We start from the raw sequence: 21,281 nt of genomic DNA on the forward strand, positions 1-21,281 counted from the left end.
AGATGACAGAACAAGGAGCAACGGTCTCAAGTTGCAGGGCGGGAGGTCTAGGTTGGACATTAGGAAAAAGTTTTTCACTAGGAGGGTGGTGAAGCATTGGAATGGGTTACCTAGGGAGGTGGTGGAATCTCCATCCTTAGAGGTTTTTAAGCTGAGGCTTGACAAAGCCCTGGTTGGGATGATATAGCTGAGGTTAGTCCTGCTTTGAGCAGGGGGTTGGACTAGATGAACTCCTGAGGTCCCTTCCAACTCTAATATTCTATGATTCTATGATTCTATGATTCTAGGAAGAGTACCCCTTGCGGTTTATGCACTCTGTTGGAAGGTGGTCAGGCGCTAAGATAGGGATGTGCGTGCCATCAATAGCACCCCCGCCCCCCCCACAGTTTGGGAACCCCATCGCGGCAAACCCATCCACTATGTCCTGCACATTTCCCAAAGTCACTATCCTTCATAGAAGAAGTCTATTAATGGCCCTGCACACTTGAATCACGGCAGCTCCCACTGTAGATTTACCGACTCCAAACTGACTCCCAACCAAGCGGTAACAGTCAGGGGTTGTCAGCTTCCACAGAGCAATGGCCACTCGCTTCTCCACCATCAGAGCTTGTCTCAAGCAAGTATTCACACGCTTCAGGGATGGGGACAGCTCTGAGCAAAGTTCAAGGAAAGTGGCCTTTCGCATACGAAAGTTCTGCAGTCACTGGTCATCATCCCACAGCTGCATAACGATGTGGTACCACCAGTCTGTGCTTGTTTCCCAGGACCAGACCCAGTGCTCCACCGACTGCAGATGATGTCTAACAGCCTGCAACAGTCGGGAATTGTTCTGCTTGATGGCTTGTAGCAGGCGAGCCTTGGTGACATCGCTGTTGTCTGTGCTTCAGGTTCTCACTTGCTTTTGAAAATAATCCAGGATAAGACGTGATGTATTTGTGATGCTCACAATAATAGTGCAGAGTTGAGGTGGCTCCATGTCTCTGCAGCAATGGCAAGCGCGTGGCATAAAGAAACGGCATGAAAATCGGTTTCCTGTTTGTTTGGGGCAAGAAGGGAGGGGGAAGGAGCATTGCATCATGGGACGATGAAACTCTTCCCAACATCTGCTGTGGCTATTTGCACTGTGGGATAGCCACCCACAGTGCACTTCTTTGAATGTCAACACAAGCGTGGCGAGTGTGGACGTACGAGCCCAGCACAAGGAGTGTGGTGTGGATACACTCCTGCAACTTCTAAAAATTGGCAGGTGAAAGTTAATTTTCAGTAAGTTGACTTCACTCTGCAGTGTAGACATACCCTCAGTCAGGTCTTTATCCTTAATGATGTCTGCACCCTATCCCATCAATTCCCTAAGCCATAGGGTGGAACACTGTATCAGCTCGCTGGTGTTCAAAGCAGCTAAAATGTATTTTTATATTTTCTACATTTGCCCTTTTTCTAATTCCACTTCTAAACCAAACAACCCTGAAATAGAACCAACAAACCCATCTAAGCTTTGGAGTCACCTGGTTCAAAAAAGAACAGATTGCGAGACAGGTTTTGATCTGCAGTGAGGTTCCTAGCACAACTTTGATATGATGCTATTTCATGTACAAAAAAAGAGACATAAAACAGTGAAACATGTACACACATTCCACATTCTGCCATATTCCAGTGAGAGAGATTTAAAACAATAGGTATATGCAGACATTTTACATTATTCAGTACATTCCCTGGTATTGAGATAGCAGTTAGGCTGCTTGGTGGGCCAGGTTCCAGCTGTGGTTACTGTAAAGGAAAGGGGGCAATCTCTGATGCTGACATAGTTGATGGGTATTTGACACTACAAGTGATATTACCATACACTGGTTTTGCTTTATCTGCTGATACTATATCACCACATGAGATTGTTAATTTAATTTTCCATGTCGTGCCTATAGTTACAATATATAGTCCTGCATCTTACAGTCTTAAATCCCTGAGAAGCATTGAGACTTTGTTCCATTATTTAACTGCTTGGTCCGGCGTGAACATGGGAAGCAATGCAATTATTTACTTTGTTCATCCTCTTGATTCCAATATACATAAGTGAAGTCCCGTTCCCCACTGTATGTAGCAGGTAAGAGAACACTGCCTCCCACAACTCCTTCTACTGGTACCAGAAACTCATCTTTTTCCTCAACCTCAACTGAAGTGGTATACACCCATGTCAGCACAAGCCATAGTTTGCAGTTTCTGTAGGGGGAAGGAATTTACCTTCAGACAGTTTAAGCTGATTGGCAAGATAAATTGTATCTACATTTTTCTTGGTTCTAGTAACATGAATTTTAGTCGCAGATTAATTTATCCATAAAGTCATAGGACCCAGGCCATCTGTGGCACAGATGATGCCTGAGTACATCGTATAACAAAAGCAGGACCTGCTCTCCCCCTTTCCAACCATTTTCCCTTTTGCGTTGACTTTTTTAATTCATTAGCTACATACAGGTGTATTTGTGTAAGGTGTTCCTGAAATCTTCTCCTGAAAACATACATTTTAATCCCTTCAATATGGGCATTACTTATCCCACAACTGATGTTCTGGCAGTCTCATTTCTTCAAATGGGGTAGCCCTAATTGCCATGAGGACTAATGAGATGAAACGCTCCTGGTTTTTTCCATTCATAGTGACAGGTTTTTTTAAACATTAGTTTAATGGTTCTGTTTATCCTTTCTACCTGCCCAAAGCGCTGAGATGCTAAGGAATATGAAACTTTTGTTTTATCCCTAAATCCAGTTAACAGTCATGTCAGAATTACCTCATAAAGTGAGTTTCTTGATCTGACTCCAACTTTGCCAGTAAAGCCCACCAGGCGAATACCTGTTCAGCCAGTCCATGTGCTGTAGTTGAGGCCATGTTAGTTTACATGGGAAAAACTTCTGTCCATTTAGAATATGGGTCTGCTACCACCAACATATATTTATTTCCTTTTCTAGTCTTGGATAGCAGCCCCATAAAATCACTCTGTAAGAGGTATGCTTGCAGCTGTTTAATTGCTTCTAATAACACTGCATCCTGCTTCTGTAGTGCTCACAAATCAGACACTGTTTCTGTGGTGTTGACTACTGACATAGGTATTTACTGTAGAAACAGAGGCATTCACAACTGTATGTGTAAAGGCCCACTTCTCCCCTCTTGGAGCACCTGGTTTCACAAGAGAGTCAGCTATATAATTTTCAAAATTAAATGGAACCTTTTTAATATGGCTTTTAACCTTTAGAACAAAGGGACAGAGCTAGATTAGGAGCAGGTTGGGGCCCTGGGCTCAGACTGCTGTTTTTATTCTTAGTGACAAAAAGGAAAATCGAATGTTTGAAATAAAATGTTTCATGTATTCTATATGTGAATTCGTTTTTCATTAACCTCCTAGAATGTTCTGGATCTTTGTAGAATCTTGTGGAACCTTCAAGATCTTTCTTCAAACCTCCTAGAATATTATCAGCCTTGCCCTCATGGGTATGTAAGGGGTGGGGCATTGCCACTCAGTCAGTGAGATATAAGAATTAAGTGAAATAGGAGCCCAGCCACGATATTGTGAACCTTGTTTTGTTACCTGTCAGCTCTGTGTTCTTGGGAAACCAGGGCACAAAACCCCTACTGTTTGACTCACCTGAAACCCCCTGCCTCCGCTCCCCCTTCAGCCTCTGCTTGAACCAGAACTGATCAGAGACGGATTTACTAAAAGCAATAAAAAGACCGTGGGAGACACACCTAAACCCTGCCGAACAAGTGTGACAGGATTAAGGCAACTCCCCTAACCTCATCTAAATCGAAGATGTAAGAAGGTTGCATCTCGATTAGCACACCGAATGGAAAACCGAAATGGAAAACATCGATGGAACAAGGAAACATTTCTATCAGCACACTGAATGGAGAACCAAGCTTCAAGGCAGGGACCGCACTGAACTCTGGGATCAGCAAAGCGGGGAAGCATGGCATGATGGGAGATCTCTGCTCCAGATGTTAATGAACTCATGCCTGCACACCCCCAGCTCAGCAGTTATCAGACCAATTCTAGTCATAGATCCTTTACTGCTATCCAAAACACTGAATCTGCCTGATTTCACTGAGCTCCCTGGAAGGAACACTGCCCATAGCCAGGAACAATCAGTTCCTTTTGTCCAGCATAAACAAAACAATTCTGGTATACTCCCTTGAGTCATTGTTTACCCATAAACCCTACAAAATCCCTACCCAAGTTCAAACCTCTGTTCTGATGCCTGGATCCAAAAGCTGCATCAGCTCCACTGGGACTTCACCTTTTCCTGACTGATAGTGTTGGGGGCTGTGCCTGTCTCAAGCACGCCGGATCCCAAGCGGAACAGCCTGTGTCCTGGGAACCTTCTTCCAGTTCCAGCTGCGCTGAGTGGTGAGACCCCAATTCTCTCTCTCTTTCTCTCTCTCTCCTCTGATGAAGCCCGCTGTTTCCCTTAGACCTAATTTGATCTCTCACTTGCTCTCTTACTCCAGGTATAACTTTCTAAACCTGACTTTTGTAATCAAACTTGGGCTAGATTTCCCCAATACCCCTATTAAAATCGTGTAATATTGTAACTGTTTGGTTGTTTTTCTCTCCTTGTACTAGTAGTATCATAAGTTTGATATACCTGGCAATAAAATAACTTTTATAATCAAGCTGGTTGCCAGACTCTCTCCAAACTTCATTTACTCCGTGTTCTTGGGTTCCCTATCCTGCTCTACAGCAACACTTTTCTTACCTAAGCTAAAGATCCCTGTAGCACCCAAAAATCCTGTGGGGTTTGCTCATCAAGGGGGTTATGACTGGCACAGTTGTAGAGTGAGAGTGGGGATAGCGACGTGCTAAACCTGTGGCATATAAGGGTGGCAGTTTGTCAGTGCTGCTCTGCCCTGCCTGTAGAGTCCAGGAGCATATAAGGGTGGCAGATGGAAAGTGCTATTCAACCCAACCTGCAGAGTTCAGGGACATATAAGGGGTCAGCTGGGAGTGCTGATAAACCCGGTCCGCTCTGTTAATCTGTGAATGTGTGTGCTTATATTGGTGTTTATTTGAGTCTGGGGATGGAGGAACGGAGCCCTGGGAAACTTCAGTTCTCCAGGGTAGCTCCATTGGGAGGGGATTTGCAGAAGGGAGAAGTAAAGCTCCATATACAAACACAAGTAACACAAGCAGTACATTAATAGAATTACAACCATTCTCCCCTACCTTCCACTTCCGGAGAGTAACCCTAATAAATGTGCATACCCCAAAGTATAAGAAGCAGCCAGTTGCGAACCAAGTGAGCTGTGAAGAGAGGAGAGGCAAACAGAAGGAGTTCGCCGGGGGAGAGCCCACAGCCAGTTTTTGCCTTTCAGACTTAGCTGAGCAGTAAATACAGCATCTGAAGAGGCTCTCAGAGGAAAGATATGGAAAGTGAGCGATCTGTTGTCACCTGTACTGGGTGTGCTATGTGTGTCTTTCTCCCACAGGATAGAGCCGACTTCATCTGTACAAAGTGCAGGCTGGTTTCCATACTGGAAGAGAAGGTTAAAGGACTAGAGACCCAAATATCAACTCTGCATTGCATTAAAGAAAACAAAGTCTTCCTCAATCAAAGACAAACTGCAGGTGCAGCATGAGAAAGAATCAGAGAAGACAGTGCAGGGGAGACTGAAGAACGGGGAAGAAAATTGTCAGCATGTGACCTCCCGAAGAAAGAGAACCCATATGCCCACCATGCAAATAGAGGTAATAAATTGTTTTCAGGCTCTCTGCACAGGTACTACGGCGGAGAATGATTTGGAAGACTCATCTGAGGAAATGGATCAGAAGGAGACCCTGTTGATCAGAAGGCATGGGATGCATTGTCCTAGGGATGGGGGTTTCATGACCACCACTCCCAAGGGGAAGAGATGGGTGTTGGTAGTCAAGGACTTCCTCCTAAGGGGGATGGAGTCATCCATCTGCTGTCCGGACCAGGAAACTAGAGAAGTGTGCTGCTTGCCTGGAGCTAGGATTCAGGCTGTGATGGAGAGACGCCAAGACTTACCAAGCCCTCAGTGCGCTACTCTTCCTATTTCTCCACGTGGGCAACAGTGACACTGCCAAGAACGACCTTGATTGGATCACTGCAAACTACATGGCTCTGAGAAGAAGGATAAAGGAGTTTGAGGCGCAAGTGGTGTTCATCCTCCTTGTTGAAGGAAAAGGGACCATCACATTACGGAAGTAAATGCTTGGTTACACGGGTGATGTTGGAGGGAGAGCTTTGGATTCTTCGCTCATGGGATGTTGTTCCAGGAAGAAGGATTACTAGGAAGAGACGGGATTCACCTAATGAAGAGAGGGAAGAGCATCTTTGCAGACAGGCTGGCTAACCTAGTGAGGAGGGCTTTAAACTAAGTGTGATGGGGGATGGGGAACTAAGCCTGGAGGTAAGTGGGGAAGTGGGACACCAAGAGGAAGCAGAAGGAGGAGGGTGCAACAGGGGAGGCCTCCTGAATTGCACTGAGAAAGTAGGGCAATCGGCCAGTTATCTCAAGTGCCTGCACACAAACGCAAGAAGCCTGGGAAACAAACAGGAGGAATTGGAAGTCCTGGCACAACTGAGGAAAGTTTCCAGTTCACAGGACCTGGTTCTTATGGGGGACTTCGATCACCCTGACATCTGCTGGGGGAGCAATACAGCAGAGCACAGACAATCCAGGAAGTTTTTGGAGAGTGTCGCAGACAATTTCCTGGTGCAAGTGCTGGAACTCCTCTTGATCTGCTGCTCACAAACAGGGAAGATTTGGTAGGGGAAGTAGAAGTGGGTGGCAACTTAGGCAGCAGTGACCATGAGATGGTCGAGTTCAGGATCCTGACAAAAGGAAGAAAGGAGAACAGCAGGATATGGACCATGGACTTCAGAAAAGCTGACTTTGACTCCCTCAGGGCAAAATCCCCTGGAAGGCTAATATGAGGGGGAAAGGAATCCAAGAGAGCTAGCTGTGTTTTAAAGAAACCTTATTGAGGGCACAAGAGCAAACCATCCCGATGTGCAGAAAGAATAGCAAATATGATAGGTGCCCAGCTGGGCTTAACAGAGAAATCTTTGGTGAGCTTAAACACAAAAAAGAAGCTTTCAAGAAGTGGAAGCTTCGTCAGATGACTAGGGAGGATTATAAAAATACTGCTCAATGATGCAGGAATGAAATCCGGAAGGCCAAAGTGCAATTGGAGTTACAGCTAGCAAGGAACGTGAAAGGGAAAAAGAAGGAAGTATGTTACCAACAAGAGGAATATTAGGGAAAGTGTGAGCCCCTTACTTAATGGGGAAGGCAGTGTAGTGACAGAGGATGAGGAGAAAGCTGAGGTACTCAATGCCTTTTTTGCTTCTGTCTTCACAGACAAGGTCAGCTCCCAGACTACTGCACTGGGCAGCACAGAATGGAGAGGAGGTGAACATCCCTCAGTGCTGAAGGAACAGGTCCAAGACTATTTAGAAAGGTTGGACTTACACAAGTCCATGGGGCCAGATGCAATGCATCTGAGGGTGCTGAGGGAGTTGGCTGATGTGATTTCATACCCATTGACTATTATCTTTGAAAGCTCGTGGCAATTGGGGGAGGTCCCTGATGATAGGAAAAAGGCAAATATAGTGCCCATTTTCAAGGAAGGGAAGAAAGAGGATTCAGGGAACTACAGACCAGTCAGCCTCACCTCAATCCCTGGAAAAATAATGGAGCAGGTCCTCAAGGAATCCATTTTAAGGCACTTGGAAGAGAGGAAGGTGATCAGGAACAGTCAATATGGATTCACCAAGGGCAAGTCATGCCTGACAAACCTGATTGCTTTCTATGAAGAGGTGACTGGCTCTGTGGATGTGGGGAAAGCGATGGACGTGATATACCTTGACTTTAGCAAAGCTTTTGATACCGTCTCCCACAGTATTCTTATCAGCAAGTTAAGGAAGTATGGGTTGGATGAATGGACTATAAAATGGATAGAGAACTGGCAGATCATTGGGCTCAACGGGTAGTGATCAATGGCTCGATGTCTAGCTGGCAGCTGGTCACAAGTGGCGTGTCCCTGGGATCAGTTCTGGGGCCGGTTTTGTTCAACATCTTAATTAATGATCTGGAGGATGGGGTAGATTGCATCCTCAGCAAGTTTGCGGATGACATTAAGCTAGGGGGAGTGGTAGATACCCTGGAAGGTAGGGATAGGACACAGAGTGACCTAGACAAATTGGAGGATTGGGCCAAAGGAAATCTAATGAGATTCAACAAGGAGAAGTACAGAGTCCTGCACTTACGACAGAAAAATCCCATGCACAGCTACAGACTGGGGACTGACGGGCTAGGCAGCAGTTCTGCAGAAAAGGACCTGGGGTTACAGTGGATAAGAAACTGGATATGAGTCAGCAGTGTGCCCTGATTGCCAAGAAGGCTAACAGCATATTGGGCTGCATTAGTAGGAGCATTGCCAGCAGATCGAGCGGAGTGATTATTCCCCTCTATTCGGCATTGGTGAGGCCACATTTGGAGTATTGTGTCCAGTTTTGGGCCCCCCACTACAAAAAGGACGTGGACAAGTTGGAGAGAGTCCAGCAGAGGGCACCAAAAATGATTAGGGTGCTGGAGCACAAGACTTATGAGGAGAGGCTGAGGGAACTAGGCTTGTTTAGTTTGCAGAAGAGAAGAATGAGGAGGAGTTTGATAGCAGCCTTTAACTACCTGAAAGGGGATTCCAGGGAGGATGGAGCTAGGCTGTTCTCAATGGTAGTAGATGACAGAACAAGGAGCAATGGTCTCAAGTTGCAGTGGGGGAGGTCTAGGTTGGATATTAGAACAAACGTTTTCCCTAGGAGGGTGGTGAAGCACTGGAATGGGTTACCTAGAGAGATGGTGGAATCTCCATCTTTAGAGGTTTTTAAGCTGTGGCTTGAGAAAGCCCTGGCTGGGATGATTTAGCTGAGGTTAGTCCTGTTTTGAGCAGGAGTTTGGCCTAAATGATCTCCTGAGTTCCCTTCCAACTCTAATCTTCTATGATTCTATGATTTTCTATGAAACAGAACAACCTAGACCGGGCTTTAGGCAGTAGTGATAGTCCCAGGGCAGAAGAAATTGAGGAGCAAAGCGTAAATGATGGAAGTTAGCAATAAGGAATTAGCAATAAGTATAAGGAAGTTAGTAATAAGGAATTAGCAGTTTTACCAGAAGATAAAGATTGGAAATGTGAGGAAAGTGATGGAGAATCATCCAGTTTTCCTGGCAGTGTAAAAGAGAGTGATGATAAAGAAGAATGTGGCTCATATGAAAAGGAGAGGAATGATAAAGAATGACAGAAACAGCAGTGAGAAAAATTGCACACCACAAATTGATACATCAGATATTGCTTTATGGCCGATGATCCTAAACTCTGCAGATATTGATCGTACAATTTTGAATGGGCCAGGCAATATCTAGGATATGACTTTTCCAATAAATGAGCAGAAGTGACTTTTCTCAAAGTCACACTGCAAAAAAATGCTTGAGGAAAACACTCTTGAACAGTTGTATAGACCTTCACTGGATGCTGACACATGGGGAATGTTCGGACATCAATGCTAAAGACTTCTATGTTGAATTGGACAATATCTGTCACATTTTCCCACACAGGAAGCACTCTCCACTCCAAGTTCTCCAGTTCATTCATGATGCAGAGCTGAAGGACACTTTTCCTAATGTGTGGTTAGATTTGATGCAATAAATACAAATACAATAAATACAAATGCAATAAAAGAATGAGGTATTCAAAAGTTTAACAAGTGGGTGTGGTGGGCACCAAAGATGCACCTCACCTGGGGCGCCATTTTGTTCTATGGCGAACCCTGCAAAGGGAAAGGAGGGAAAGGGATAAGCAAGGGAAGTGATGTAGCAAAGAAGAAATGCATGAACCAAGGAAGATCCATCAGAAGATACAAAGTGGTGAGAGTGCCTGAAGAGAAATAATTTTGTAAGCACTTTACAGACTCACCCAGAATCAGAGTGTTCTAGAGTAGAAAAAGTGAAGTGTTCCTTTGCACATGCCACAGCAGCAAGTTCAGCAGACTGGGCTGAGTGAGGTGTGTAAGAAGAAAGATGAAGAAGCGAGTCAGATGGAGGAAGGATGTAGGGGCCAGAAGCAGTGAATGATTTTCCATCTTTGTAGAATCTGGAACCATCCATAAGAAGGAGGATGTGTCAGAGGAGGGAGGTAAAGGCTGGAAGAATTGAGGTAGTAGAGAAGCAGACCAAGGACACGTATGATTCATAGATTCCAAGGCTAGAAGGAACCATTGTGATCATCTAATCTGACCTCCTGTGTAACACAGGCCCTAGTACTTTTCCAAAAGAATTCCTAGAGCAGATCCTCAAGAAAAACATCCAATCTCGATTTAAAATTGGTCAGGGATGGAGAATCCACCACCACCCTCACTAAATTGTTCCAATGGTTAATTACTCTCAACATTAAAAATGTATACCTTATTTCCAGTCTGTATTTGTCTAGCTTCAACTTCCAGTCACTGGGTCATGTTATACCTTTGTCTGCTAGCTTGAAGAGCTCATTATTAAATATTAGTTCCCCATGTAGGTACTTACAGACTAATCAAGTCATCCCTTAAACTACTGTTTGTTAACAAAAATAGATTGAGATTCTTGAGAATCTTTCACTATGAGGCAGGTTTTCTGATCCTTTAATTATTATCATGATTCTTCTCTGAATCCTCTCCAATTTATCAACATCCTTCATGACTTGTGGGCACCAGAACAGGCCACAGTATTCCAGCAGCAGTTGCCCCAGTGTCAAATATAAAGGTAAAATAACCGCTTTACTCCCACTCAAGATTCCCCTGCTTATGCATCTCAGGATCGCATTAGCTCTTTTGACCATAGCATCATATTGGAAGTTTATGCTCAGTTAATTATCCAGCACAACCCCCAAATCTTTTGCAGAGTGTCTGCTTCCCAGGACAGAGTCCCCCATCCTGTAAGTATGGCCTACATTCTTTGTTCCTGATTGTACAGTTAGCCACATTAAAATGCATATTTGCTTGCGCAGTTTACTAGGCAATCCAGCTCATTCTGAATCAGTGAATCCTTTGTCCTCAGTAGAGACCTTACATACCACCCTTTGATGAACTAATGTGTATATACCTGACCCAGGGGATCCCTGTAAACACCTATGCACCCCCTGTGCTCTCTGCCAGTTGGCACCAAGAGGTCCCTGGAGCACATTTAAAACCACCTTTCAATAGGTCATTATTTTATCAATCACAGAAAACATCTGCAATAACAAATATCCCTCATCAATCACAGCACATATTTGGTTTATAAATTACCCTTGTCTATCACACCGTCTTGTTCATTACAACACACACAGCTGCACTAATAGGCATCCTTGGTTAGGCTCTAGAGGTCTGTCTCTGGACATGTGGACACAATTCTCCTCAGGTAGGTACTTTGACAGATACAGAGCACGAGATTTTATAGTTACAAAACACTTTAGTTTATACATTTAAAAGTATTTGGTCTCACACTCACACACACACACGAAAGTATTGTAGGGGTTTTAATATTTCTTAACCTCTCTCACTTTGCTTTGTTGCCTGCCCACTTGGTGCAGGAGAGTTAATTCCTCTTATGGGTCAGGGAAAGTACTGAAGTAGTGCAGGTCTGTCTAGGTTGGCATGGATACACTATTAAGAAGTGTCCATATATGAATGGAGCACCCTGGAGAGACAAGGAATTTATTCATTTGTAACGACTGGTAGCCAAGGGAAACAGAACCTAGGATCACAATGGGGCTGCAACTTGGGACAAAGGGATTAGGTCTGAGAGCCTGAGACTGGGAACCAGAGACAGAAATGAAGTCAAGGAGGCTTTGAAAAAGCTGGGCACATGACTGTGCCAGCATGAACTTTGAATTAAGTGTTGCTTTACCAGTCTAACCTAAGGATCTTTAAATCCTGTATTCCACTTGCCTAACAAATGCCGGCTTGTTTGGAAAAGTCTGTCTTACATTGCTGCAAATACCTCCTGCCTAAAAAGTCTCTACCAGGAGTCTGAAATCATTTGGACTTGTTGGAGAGCCACAATGAGAAAAGAGACTACTGCCTCATAAGGCCTGGTCTAACTAAGAGCAGTGGAGGCAGGTGGCTTGCCCTTGGAAAAAGCCCAGGGTCTACCACATTAAGGGTATGTCCATGGTACTTCTAGAGTGAGACTTCTGGCCCAACTCCACAGACTTGAGCTGACTAAATGTAGCTGTGCCAATGCTGAGGGATGGGCTGAGCTCCCGTCCCAGCTTGACAGCCTGAACCCCTGCCTGAGAGCAATGTCAGCACAGCTCTGGTTAGCCTGCCTGCAGGAACCCCACTACCACAAGGCTGTGGACTTGCTCCTTGATGTGGTGTAAACATACCCTGAAAGGAGCAGTCCCAAGAGATTGCATAAAGGCATCGGAGACCCTGCCAATCCATGACATGGCCTTCTCTTTAAGCCCCCACTGGCCTCCTCATCTCTACTGCATCAAACATAAGTTTCTTATCATCATTGTCAAGCCCTGGCTCCACCTTACATCTCATCTCATTCAGTATCCGGATGCCAGCTTCACAGCTGATCAGCCTACGATGCCAGCCTCTATCACCCACTTGTTACAAGTTTCAAACAATCCCTTTTGTGCTTTCTCCTGTGCTGCTCCTGGTGCTTTGGGAGGAGCTCCCGATCATAGAATCATAGAATATTAGAGTTGGAAGGGACCTCAGGAGGTCATCTAGTCCAACCCCCTGCTCAAAGCAGGACTAACCTCAGCTATATCATCCCATCCAGGGTTTTGTCAAGCCTCAGCTTAAAAACCTCTAAGGATGGAGATTCCACCACCTCCCTAGGTAACCCATTCCAGTGCTTCACCGCCCTCCTCGTGAAAAACGTTTTCCTAATGTCCAACCTAGACCTCCCGCCCTGCAACTTGAGACCGTTGCTCCTTGTTCTGCCATCTGCCACCACCGTGAACAGCCTAGCCCCATCCTCCCTGAAACCCCCTTTCAGGTAGTTAAAGGCCGCTATCAAATCCCCCCTCATTCTTCTCTTTTGCAGACTAAACAAGCCCAGTTCCCTCAGCCTCTCTTCATAAGTCCTGTGCTCCAGCCCCCTAATCATTTTTGTTGCCCTCCGCTGTACTCTCTCCAACTTGTCCACATCCTTTTTGTAGTGGGGGGCCCAAAACTGGACACAATATTCTAAATGCGGCCTCACCAATGCCGAATAGAGGGGAATAATCACTTCCCGTGACCTGCTGGCAATGCCCCTCCTAATGCACCCAATATGCTATTAGCCTTCTTGACAACCAGGGCACACTGCTGACTCATATCCAGCTTTTTATCCACTGTTACCCCCAGGTCCTTTTCTGCAGAACTGCTGCCTAGCTCGTCGGTCCGCAGTCTGTAGCTGTGCATGGGATTCTTCCTTCCTAAGTGGAGGACTCTGCACTTTTCTTTGTTGAACCTCATTAGATTTCTTTTGGCCCAATCCTCCAGTTTGTTTAGGTCCTTCTGTATCCTACCCCTACTTTCCAGGGTATCTACCACTCCCCCCAGCTTAGTGTCATCCGCAAACTTGCTGAGCGTGCAATCCACCCCATCCTCCAGATCATTAATTAAGATGTTGAACAAAACCGGCCCCAGAACTGATCCCAGGGACACTCCACTTGTGACCAGCTGCCAGCTAGACATCGAGCCATTGATCACTACCCGTTGAGCCCAATGATCTGCCAGTTCTCTATCCATTTTATAGTCCATTCATCCAACCCATACTTCTTTAACTTGCTGATAAGATACTGTGAGAGACAGTATCAAAAGCTTTGCTAAAGTCAAGGTATATCACATCCACCGCCTTCCCTACATCCACAGAGCCAGTCACCTCATCATTGAAAGCAATCAGGTTGGTCAGGCATGACTTCCCTTGGTGAATCCGTGTTGACTGTTCCCGATCACCTGCCTCTCTTCCAAGTGCTTTAAAATGGATTCCTTAAGGACCTGCTCCATGATTTTTCCAGGGATTGAAGTGAGGCTGACCGGTCTGTAGTTCCCTGGATCCTCTTTCCTCCCTTTTTTGAAGATGGGCACTATATTTGCTTTTTTCCAGTCCTCAGGGACCTGCCCCTGTTGCCACAAGCTTTCAAAGATAATAGCCAATGGCTCTGAAATCACCTCAGCCAACTCCCTCAGCACCCTCGGGTGCACTGCATCTGGCCCCATGGACTTGTGTATGTCTAATCCTTCTGAATAGTCTTGGACCTGTTTCTTCAGCACTGCGGGATTTTCGTCTCCTTCCCATTCTGTGCCACCCAGTACAGTAGTCTGGGAGCTGATCTTGTCTGTGAAGACAGAGGCAAAAAAGGCATTGAGTACCTCAGCTTTCTCCACATCCTCCATCACTAGGTCGCCTCCCTCATTCTCTAAGGGGCCCACACTTTCCCTAATCTTTCTCTTGTTGGCAACATGCCTGTAGAAACCCTTCTTGTTCCCCTTCACATCCCTTGCTAGCTGCAACTCCAATTGCGCTTTGGACTTCCTGATTTCATTCCTGCACGTTCGAGCAGTGTTTTTATAATCCTCCCTAGTCATCTGGCCAAGCTTCCACTTCTTGTAAGCTTCTTTTTTGCGTTTAAGTTCGCCAAGGACATCTTTGTTAAGCCAAGCTGGACGCCTACCATATTTGCTATTCTTTCTGCACGATAACCCTCCACCAAGCTACCTCATTACCCTCCTTCCCACCCCGCCTTAAAACTCTCCTTTTTCAGGAAAACATGAACAAATGGTTAGGCCCCTGGTGTGCTGACACCACTGCCTATCATGGTGACCCATGTCTCATTGTTTCCTTGTATGTTCCCATCTGGCTGTACCCATGTCTTCTGGCTAGTTCTAACGCTGTCAGCTCTTTGGGGCAAGGACTGTCTTTTAGTTTTTGTTTGGCAAATGTCTAGCACACTTGGATCCCCCTTGGCACTACAGTCATAGAAATACTAACAATGGGGAGGGCTCACTCAGTGGGAGGGAGGGTGTGGAGAGCTGGGGAGGGTCTGGGTGGGAGGCGGCTTTGTGACAGGAGCTCCTGGAAGTTAGGAACAAGGGACATTTAACCAGTGGGAGGATGGGAAGGAAAGTGGTTGGGGCGCAAGACATTTGGAAAAACTGGTAGTGAGGGCTGCAAGCAGTGGGAGGTGAGGGGGGCTAAGAGCAGTCAGCAGGGACATAGGCATCCTAGTGAGTGACAGGGCTAGCTGCACCTCTGTCCCCTTCCTGGACTTTGAGTGTCCCCGCTCCCCTCAGGTGTCAGGCTTCGTGCCTTTCCCTTTCCTAGGCTACCATACTCTGGCTGTCAACCATGCTTAGTCACCAGTGCAGGCTGAGTGCAGACACCCTCGGCAGCCTGGGGTTAGTGATGTACCCTGCCAAACAGCTGTCTTCAAGCCAAAGGAATGTTTATCGTTTGTAGGAAAAAAGACTTGGAGAAAAAACATTTTAAAATAGCAAACAGTTTTGACATAAACCTGTCTTACTTTAGAACTTATGATCCCTTGATGGTCACTTAGTCAGCCCAGCTTCTTCAGACACCCTCATGAGGTCCCTGTATCACAACTACCTGAGAGGAAGTCCCTTTTTAAACGGTTGTAGTCCTTCTGATCATCTGGGTTCCAGGCCTTGGTCCTGTTCATTTAACCCACTTCTATAAGTTGGCTGAAGCCAGCAGGTAGAATATTCAAAGCTAATAGTTTGGGCAATGTCTCTTAACAATTCTTAACTGTTAAGGGTGGCTTGTCTTAAGTCATTCTTCTTCTCTTCCTGCTTATTTTCCTTACATCCCTCATATTAAACTAAACCACATTTTGCATACAGTAAACATACCAATAACCATGTCAACATACAGTATTCATCAGTATTACAGCGCAGCTCCATCCCAGGGAATTTGGAGAAACAGAACTAAGGCACACCTGCAAAACGGAGAGAATAGGGATAGTGGGAGGTAGAGAAGAGGAGCTTTTGGAGATCTGGGGCTATGGGGAATCCCAGCCTGTTAACACAATATCCCTGCTTGTTAACACAGAATCCTGATTTGGTGGATAGGGGAAATGAGGTGGACATAATATAATTGGATTTCAGCAAGGCTTTTGACATAGTCCTACATGACATTCTGATAAGTAAGCTGGAGAAATGCAGGCTTGGCAGAGCTACCATTAAGTGGATACATAATTGGTTAAACAACCACAAACAAAGAATAACTGTTCATAAAATGATGTCGGATTGGAGAGTTCCACATGGATCTGTTCTGGGTCTGATGTTGTTTAAAATCTTTATTAACGTCCTGGATGTAGGAATATAGCGCATACCGATCAAGTCTGCAGATGACACAAAGTTAGGAAGGGTTGCCAATGCTTTGGAGGATAGAGCTAAAATTCAGAGGGATCTTGATAAATTGGAGAACTGGACTGTAGACTGTAGACTGTAAAAATGAAATTCAACAAAGACAAATGTAAGGTGCTGTACTGAGGGAAGACAAAACAAATGCACAAATACAGAATGCGGGGGAGGAGGGGAAACTGGCTCAGCAGCAGCACTGCGGAGAAGGATCTGGGAGCTGTGGTGGATCACAAATTCAACGTGAGTCGGCAGTGCGACGCTGGTGCAAAAAAAGCAAATGCAGGTTGCATTAACAGAGGCATAGTATGCAAGTCACAGGAGGTCAGCACTGGCTAGGTCTCAGCTGGAGTACTGTGTCCAATTTTGGACACCAATGTGTGGAATGGATGTAGAGAAACTGGAAAAGATCCAGAGATGAGTGACAGAGATGATGGAATACAAGCCATGTGCGCAAAGGCTGAAGGAATTTGGGTGTGCTTAGTTTAGAAAAGAAGAGATTAAGGGGGACATGGTAGCAGTCTTCAAATACTTGAAAGGCTGCCATAAATAAGCTAGAGAAAAGTTGTTCTCTCTTGCCACAGAGGGCAGGACACGAGGCAATGGGTTCAAACTCCAGCATTGTTACACTTATAAATGATATAAACAGCAGGATCTTATTTGATGGTGGGGGCAGTAAGGCAATACGCCACGTTTATTGTGAATACAGAGATTCGAAAAAGCAATTGCCTACACACACACACACACACACACAGTGTTCTGCAAGGGAAATATAATTACCAGCCTCTTTCTTGCTCAAGCCGAGCCACTGGCCAGGTGGATTGGGCACAAGGATGGAGTCGGGCTCTGTCGGTCGCAACACGATGCTCCTTGGAGTTGCAAAATGAACCCAAAGTCCTCATCTTTTCACCCCTTTTTTATAGTAATCCCTCCCCATTCGGGTCTATGGATTTCACCATGTCACACTGTCTCTGTATTTGATGTGATTATCAATTATGCTTGACAGCTTTCTGTTATCCTTCCATTCCTGTTTCACACTTTGTCTTGTGCCTGTTCTTAGGTGTTAACCCCTCTGTGTTCCAGGGTTATCTTGGTTCACGTTCTTCGGCCATCTGGGTTGTAAAAGGTTTTTTAAACGAAGCATCTTCCCTCCTTCCTGCTGCCATGGAGATTTAGGGTTGCCGCCTCTCCATCTCTTTATTTTCTACAAACAAACTGCATTCGCTCCTCAGTCACACAAACTAACTTTCTCAAATTCACTAACTGGGATCACACACCCACCAAATACTACAATCTACAATCTTAGAAATAAAACAGATACCAGGGTAGCATTAACCATCAATATGGGTTCCACTGACATTCATAATCAGAGACCTATTTACAACGGCTGTTCCTTGATTTACACAACAAATGCATTCTTGATAGGCATCAGACACTGTTATAGCAAATGGTCCTCAGGATGTTCCCAAACTAACATACGTAAGTTCTGAGGAACAAGGCTCCAAGGTGTTACAGAATGTTAACGCAGGATGTTTCCCATGCATTTGTAAACACGGTTACAGCCCTAAAAGCCCAGGATGCTAGGATGTCTAAGTGACAGCAGAATAAACATCAGGATGTTAAGCTATCACTGTTGCCCTTTCATGTTAGAGTTCAGTGTATTAGGCCATCTGTATAGTGGAGGTCTCAGATAGTGGTTTAGATTTTAATTATCAAACTATTGCTCTCGGCCTGGCCTACAGCAGAGCAGATTTAGATTAAAGCTCAGGAAAAACTTCCTAACTGTAAGAACAGCAGGACAGTGGAACTGTGGAAGCAGGACAGTGGAGGCTGTGGAAGTTCCTTCACTGCAGGTTTTCAAAAGGAGGCTGGATAGCCATCTGGCTTGGATGCATCTTGGCAGGGGGATAGACTAGATGACCCTTGCGGTCCCTTCTAACCCTGTGGTGCTATGAATCCCTGCCCAGTCATGTTGATTTAGAGCCTTCACTCCATTCTTATTACAACCTGGTTTCACTTTATTTTACATTACTTTTTTTCAAATATTATTTTCACTCCTCTCTCTCCACTGGTCAGTGCTTACCTCCCCACCATACACACAACACTTCCCTGCCCATTGTGCCACCAGCCACACTGTCTGAGTCCTTATGTTCCTCCCAGCCACAAGACAACCCCTTCCCTGGCACAAATGTGTGCTTTCTTGATGATGTCATTCATTGGTAGTCAAACTTCTGGGGACATAGAGGGTCTCGCTCCCTGCTCCCCATCTGCAGCAGCCACAATCTCTCTTCCCTGCAGGCTCCTTGGATCTCAGGGTTAATCCCTCCTGAGTTCATGTGACCTGAGTCTTATTTTTCTTATTGTCCTTTTCCAGAAGAATTAGAGTCTGTTGCTCCTCAAATGTAGAATCTAATTCCCAAGCCTTCACCTCACACTGGGGGATTTTCGTATTCCCACCAATTACATCCAACTCACTAGATTCCCTAAGTCCTCAAAACATGCTTTCCTGACATTTACTACCCCTGAGATACTGGATTCAGTGACATCCCCGCTCCTTTCGATTCCTTTCCAGGCTGAACCCTGCCAGCCCATGCTCACTGGTCCCAGCTTCCCCAGGGATCTCCCTTTGTTTCTGGGCCTCTCTCTCTCAGGGAGAGGCAGTTCCAGGATGACTTGGTCTTCACTTTTGAGACATGGAGTTACCCTCTTTGTGTTTCAGGAAACCCTTTGGTGATGAACTTCTGGCTGTGTGTGTTCCCAGCAAAGACGGGGACAGTTAAACCCTTCTATAAGCAGAGTGTCCTGCACTGCTGAGCATCTGGGGAGCAAGTGCTGGGATTTCACTTATGGAACGTTCATGGAGACAGATGTCCTATGAGTTCACCTGATTTCACTTGTTTTCTGTCCCCTGAGCAGGGTTTCCAGTTTCCAAACCTGATGTGATCTCCAAGCTGGAACTAGGGAAAGAACCGTGGGTTCCAGATCTTCAGTGCTCAAAGGAAATCCTAAGACATGCCTGTACAGGTGAGGAATCACTAAACCAACTCAGAAATTCTCAGTGTCTGAAGGAAACAGCTGGGATTCCCTACAAAGACCTTATGAGCGCCCTGATTTCAGGATTGTCCCCAGCTGTCATATCCTCAGGGCAGATATTGCTCATGGCTTCCTGGCAGTAGCTTCCTCCCTGACCTCCCTTCCCCCTGAATGTTTGGTTGGGATGTGGAGGAAGAATTGATCCACTCCTCTAATTCCTATGGGAAAGAGTGCAGAGGAATTCAGTTCCTGATTTTTAGTTTTCAGTCTCTCCGGGTCCTATTTGGTTTGCTCTCCCCTTTAGCATTCCTGTTTCTGAGGTTTCTCTCTCTGTCCTAGCAGGTGATGGGATGGTGAGTGAGAATGAGGAGCAGAATCTTCAGCAGGAAAATGCTGAGCAAGTGGAACCACATGGGGCATTAGTGCAAAGATCCAAAGGGAATGTGACCAGGAGTTGTGAACAGAGAAAAGCCTGTGAGAGGCAGCACACACCAGAGAGGCAGCAGGACAACCAACCAGGACAAAAAGTAGATAAATCCATTCATTGTCAGGAAACTTATAAGAACTTCAAGGAAGCCACAGCCCAGCAGGGAATCCCCACAGGAGAGAAAAACAACACATGCACTGAGTGCGGGAAGAACTTCAGTAGCCACTCAAGCCTTATTACACATCAGAGAATCCACACAGGCGAGCGACCCTATGAATGCTGTGCGTGTGGGAAAAACTTCACTCGGAGCTCAACCCTTATTATACATCAGAGAATCCACACAGGCGAGAGACCCTATAGATGCTGTGAGTGTGGGAAAACATTCAGTCAGCGATCACATCTTATTACACATCAGAGAATCCACACAGAAGACAGACCCTATGAATGCTGTGTGTGCACAAAAAGCTTCAGTGTGATCTCACACCTTATTAGACACCAGAGGATCCACACAGGAGAGCGGCCCTATGGATGCTGTGAGTGTGGGAAAACCTTCAGTTACCGCTCAGGCCTTATTACACATCAGAGAATCCACACAGGAGAGCGACCCTATGGATGCTGTGAATGCGGGAAAACCTTCAGTCAGAGCTCACACCTTATCACACATCAGCGAACCCATACAGAAGCTAGACCCTATGAATGCTGTGAGTGCAGGAAAACCTTCACGCGACGTGCACACCTCATTAGACATCAGAGAATTCACACAGGCGAGAGACCCTATGAATGCTGTGAGTGCAGGAAAAACTTTGCTCGGAGCTCACACCTTATTACACATCAGAGGATCCACACAGGAGAGAGACCCTATAGATGCTCCAAGTGTGAGAAAAGCTTTCATCAGAGCTCAGCTCTTATTTATCATCAGAGAATCCACAACGGAGACAAACACCATAAAAAGTTTGCCTAGGTCTGACAAAAGATCTTTTTTTCTTTAATACTTTTGCTAATTCCCACATAGTGACCTTTAAACCTATTTGTCATCGTGGTCTCTCAGGTCCACCCCAGCTGAGAGGCCCACTTTTGCCTTTTAAAACTTGTCTTCTTTGAGGTGAATCCTGTGATCCTTTCTGTCAACTCCTTTGTCCTATGACAACTCTATAATAAGAAGACAGCTGTGATGGGGTGACTAACCCACACTCACCCTGCAGGGTTTAATGCAGGTCAGATGGGCCAATTAACCCATTAGGCATCTGATTAAGGAGGTTCAGCTGGGCAAGAATAGATGGGGCCTATAAAGCCCATGAGCTGAAAGCAGAAGTTGCTAGGAAAAGGTAGACACTTCCAAGAGAAGGGGAGGCATGAGTGGTGATTGCAGGTAGCAATCAGGAAGAGGGAGGAGGTTTTGGGAACTGGTAGGCCCAGGAAGAGA

The 21,281-nt window shown here is 45.6% G+C and overlaps 1 protein-coding gene across 1 annotated transcript in view; it reads left to right on the top strand.

The window, feature by feature from the left end:
• Positions 1-20,819, top strand: part of LOC137158508 (zinc finger protein 3-like) — a 62,126-nt gene extending 41,307 nt beyond the window's left edge. Inside the window, exons 5-6 of the mRNA XM_067556295.1 lie at positions 19,315-19,422; positions 19,774-20,819. Coding sequence (XP_067412396.1) covers positions 19,315-19,422; positions 19,774-20,819 — 1,154 coding nt within the window. The remainder of the gene's footprint in view (positions 1-19,314; positions 19,423-19,773) is intronic.
• The last annotated feature ends 462 nt before the right edge of the window (positions 20,820-21,281 follow it).

Source organism: Emydura macquarii, unplaced genomic scaffold (genome assembly GCF_026122565.2).
Source record: "Emydura macquarii macquarii isolate MOO-44397 ecotype Brisbane River unplaced genomic scaffold, CSIRO-AGI_Emac_v2 contig_1692, whole genome shotgun sequence".
Classification (NCBI taxonomy): Eukaryota; Metazoa; Chordata; order Testudines; family Chelidae; genus Emydura; species Emydura macquarii.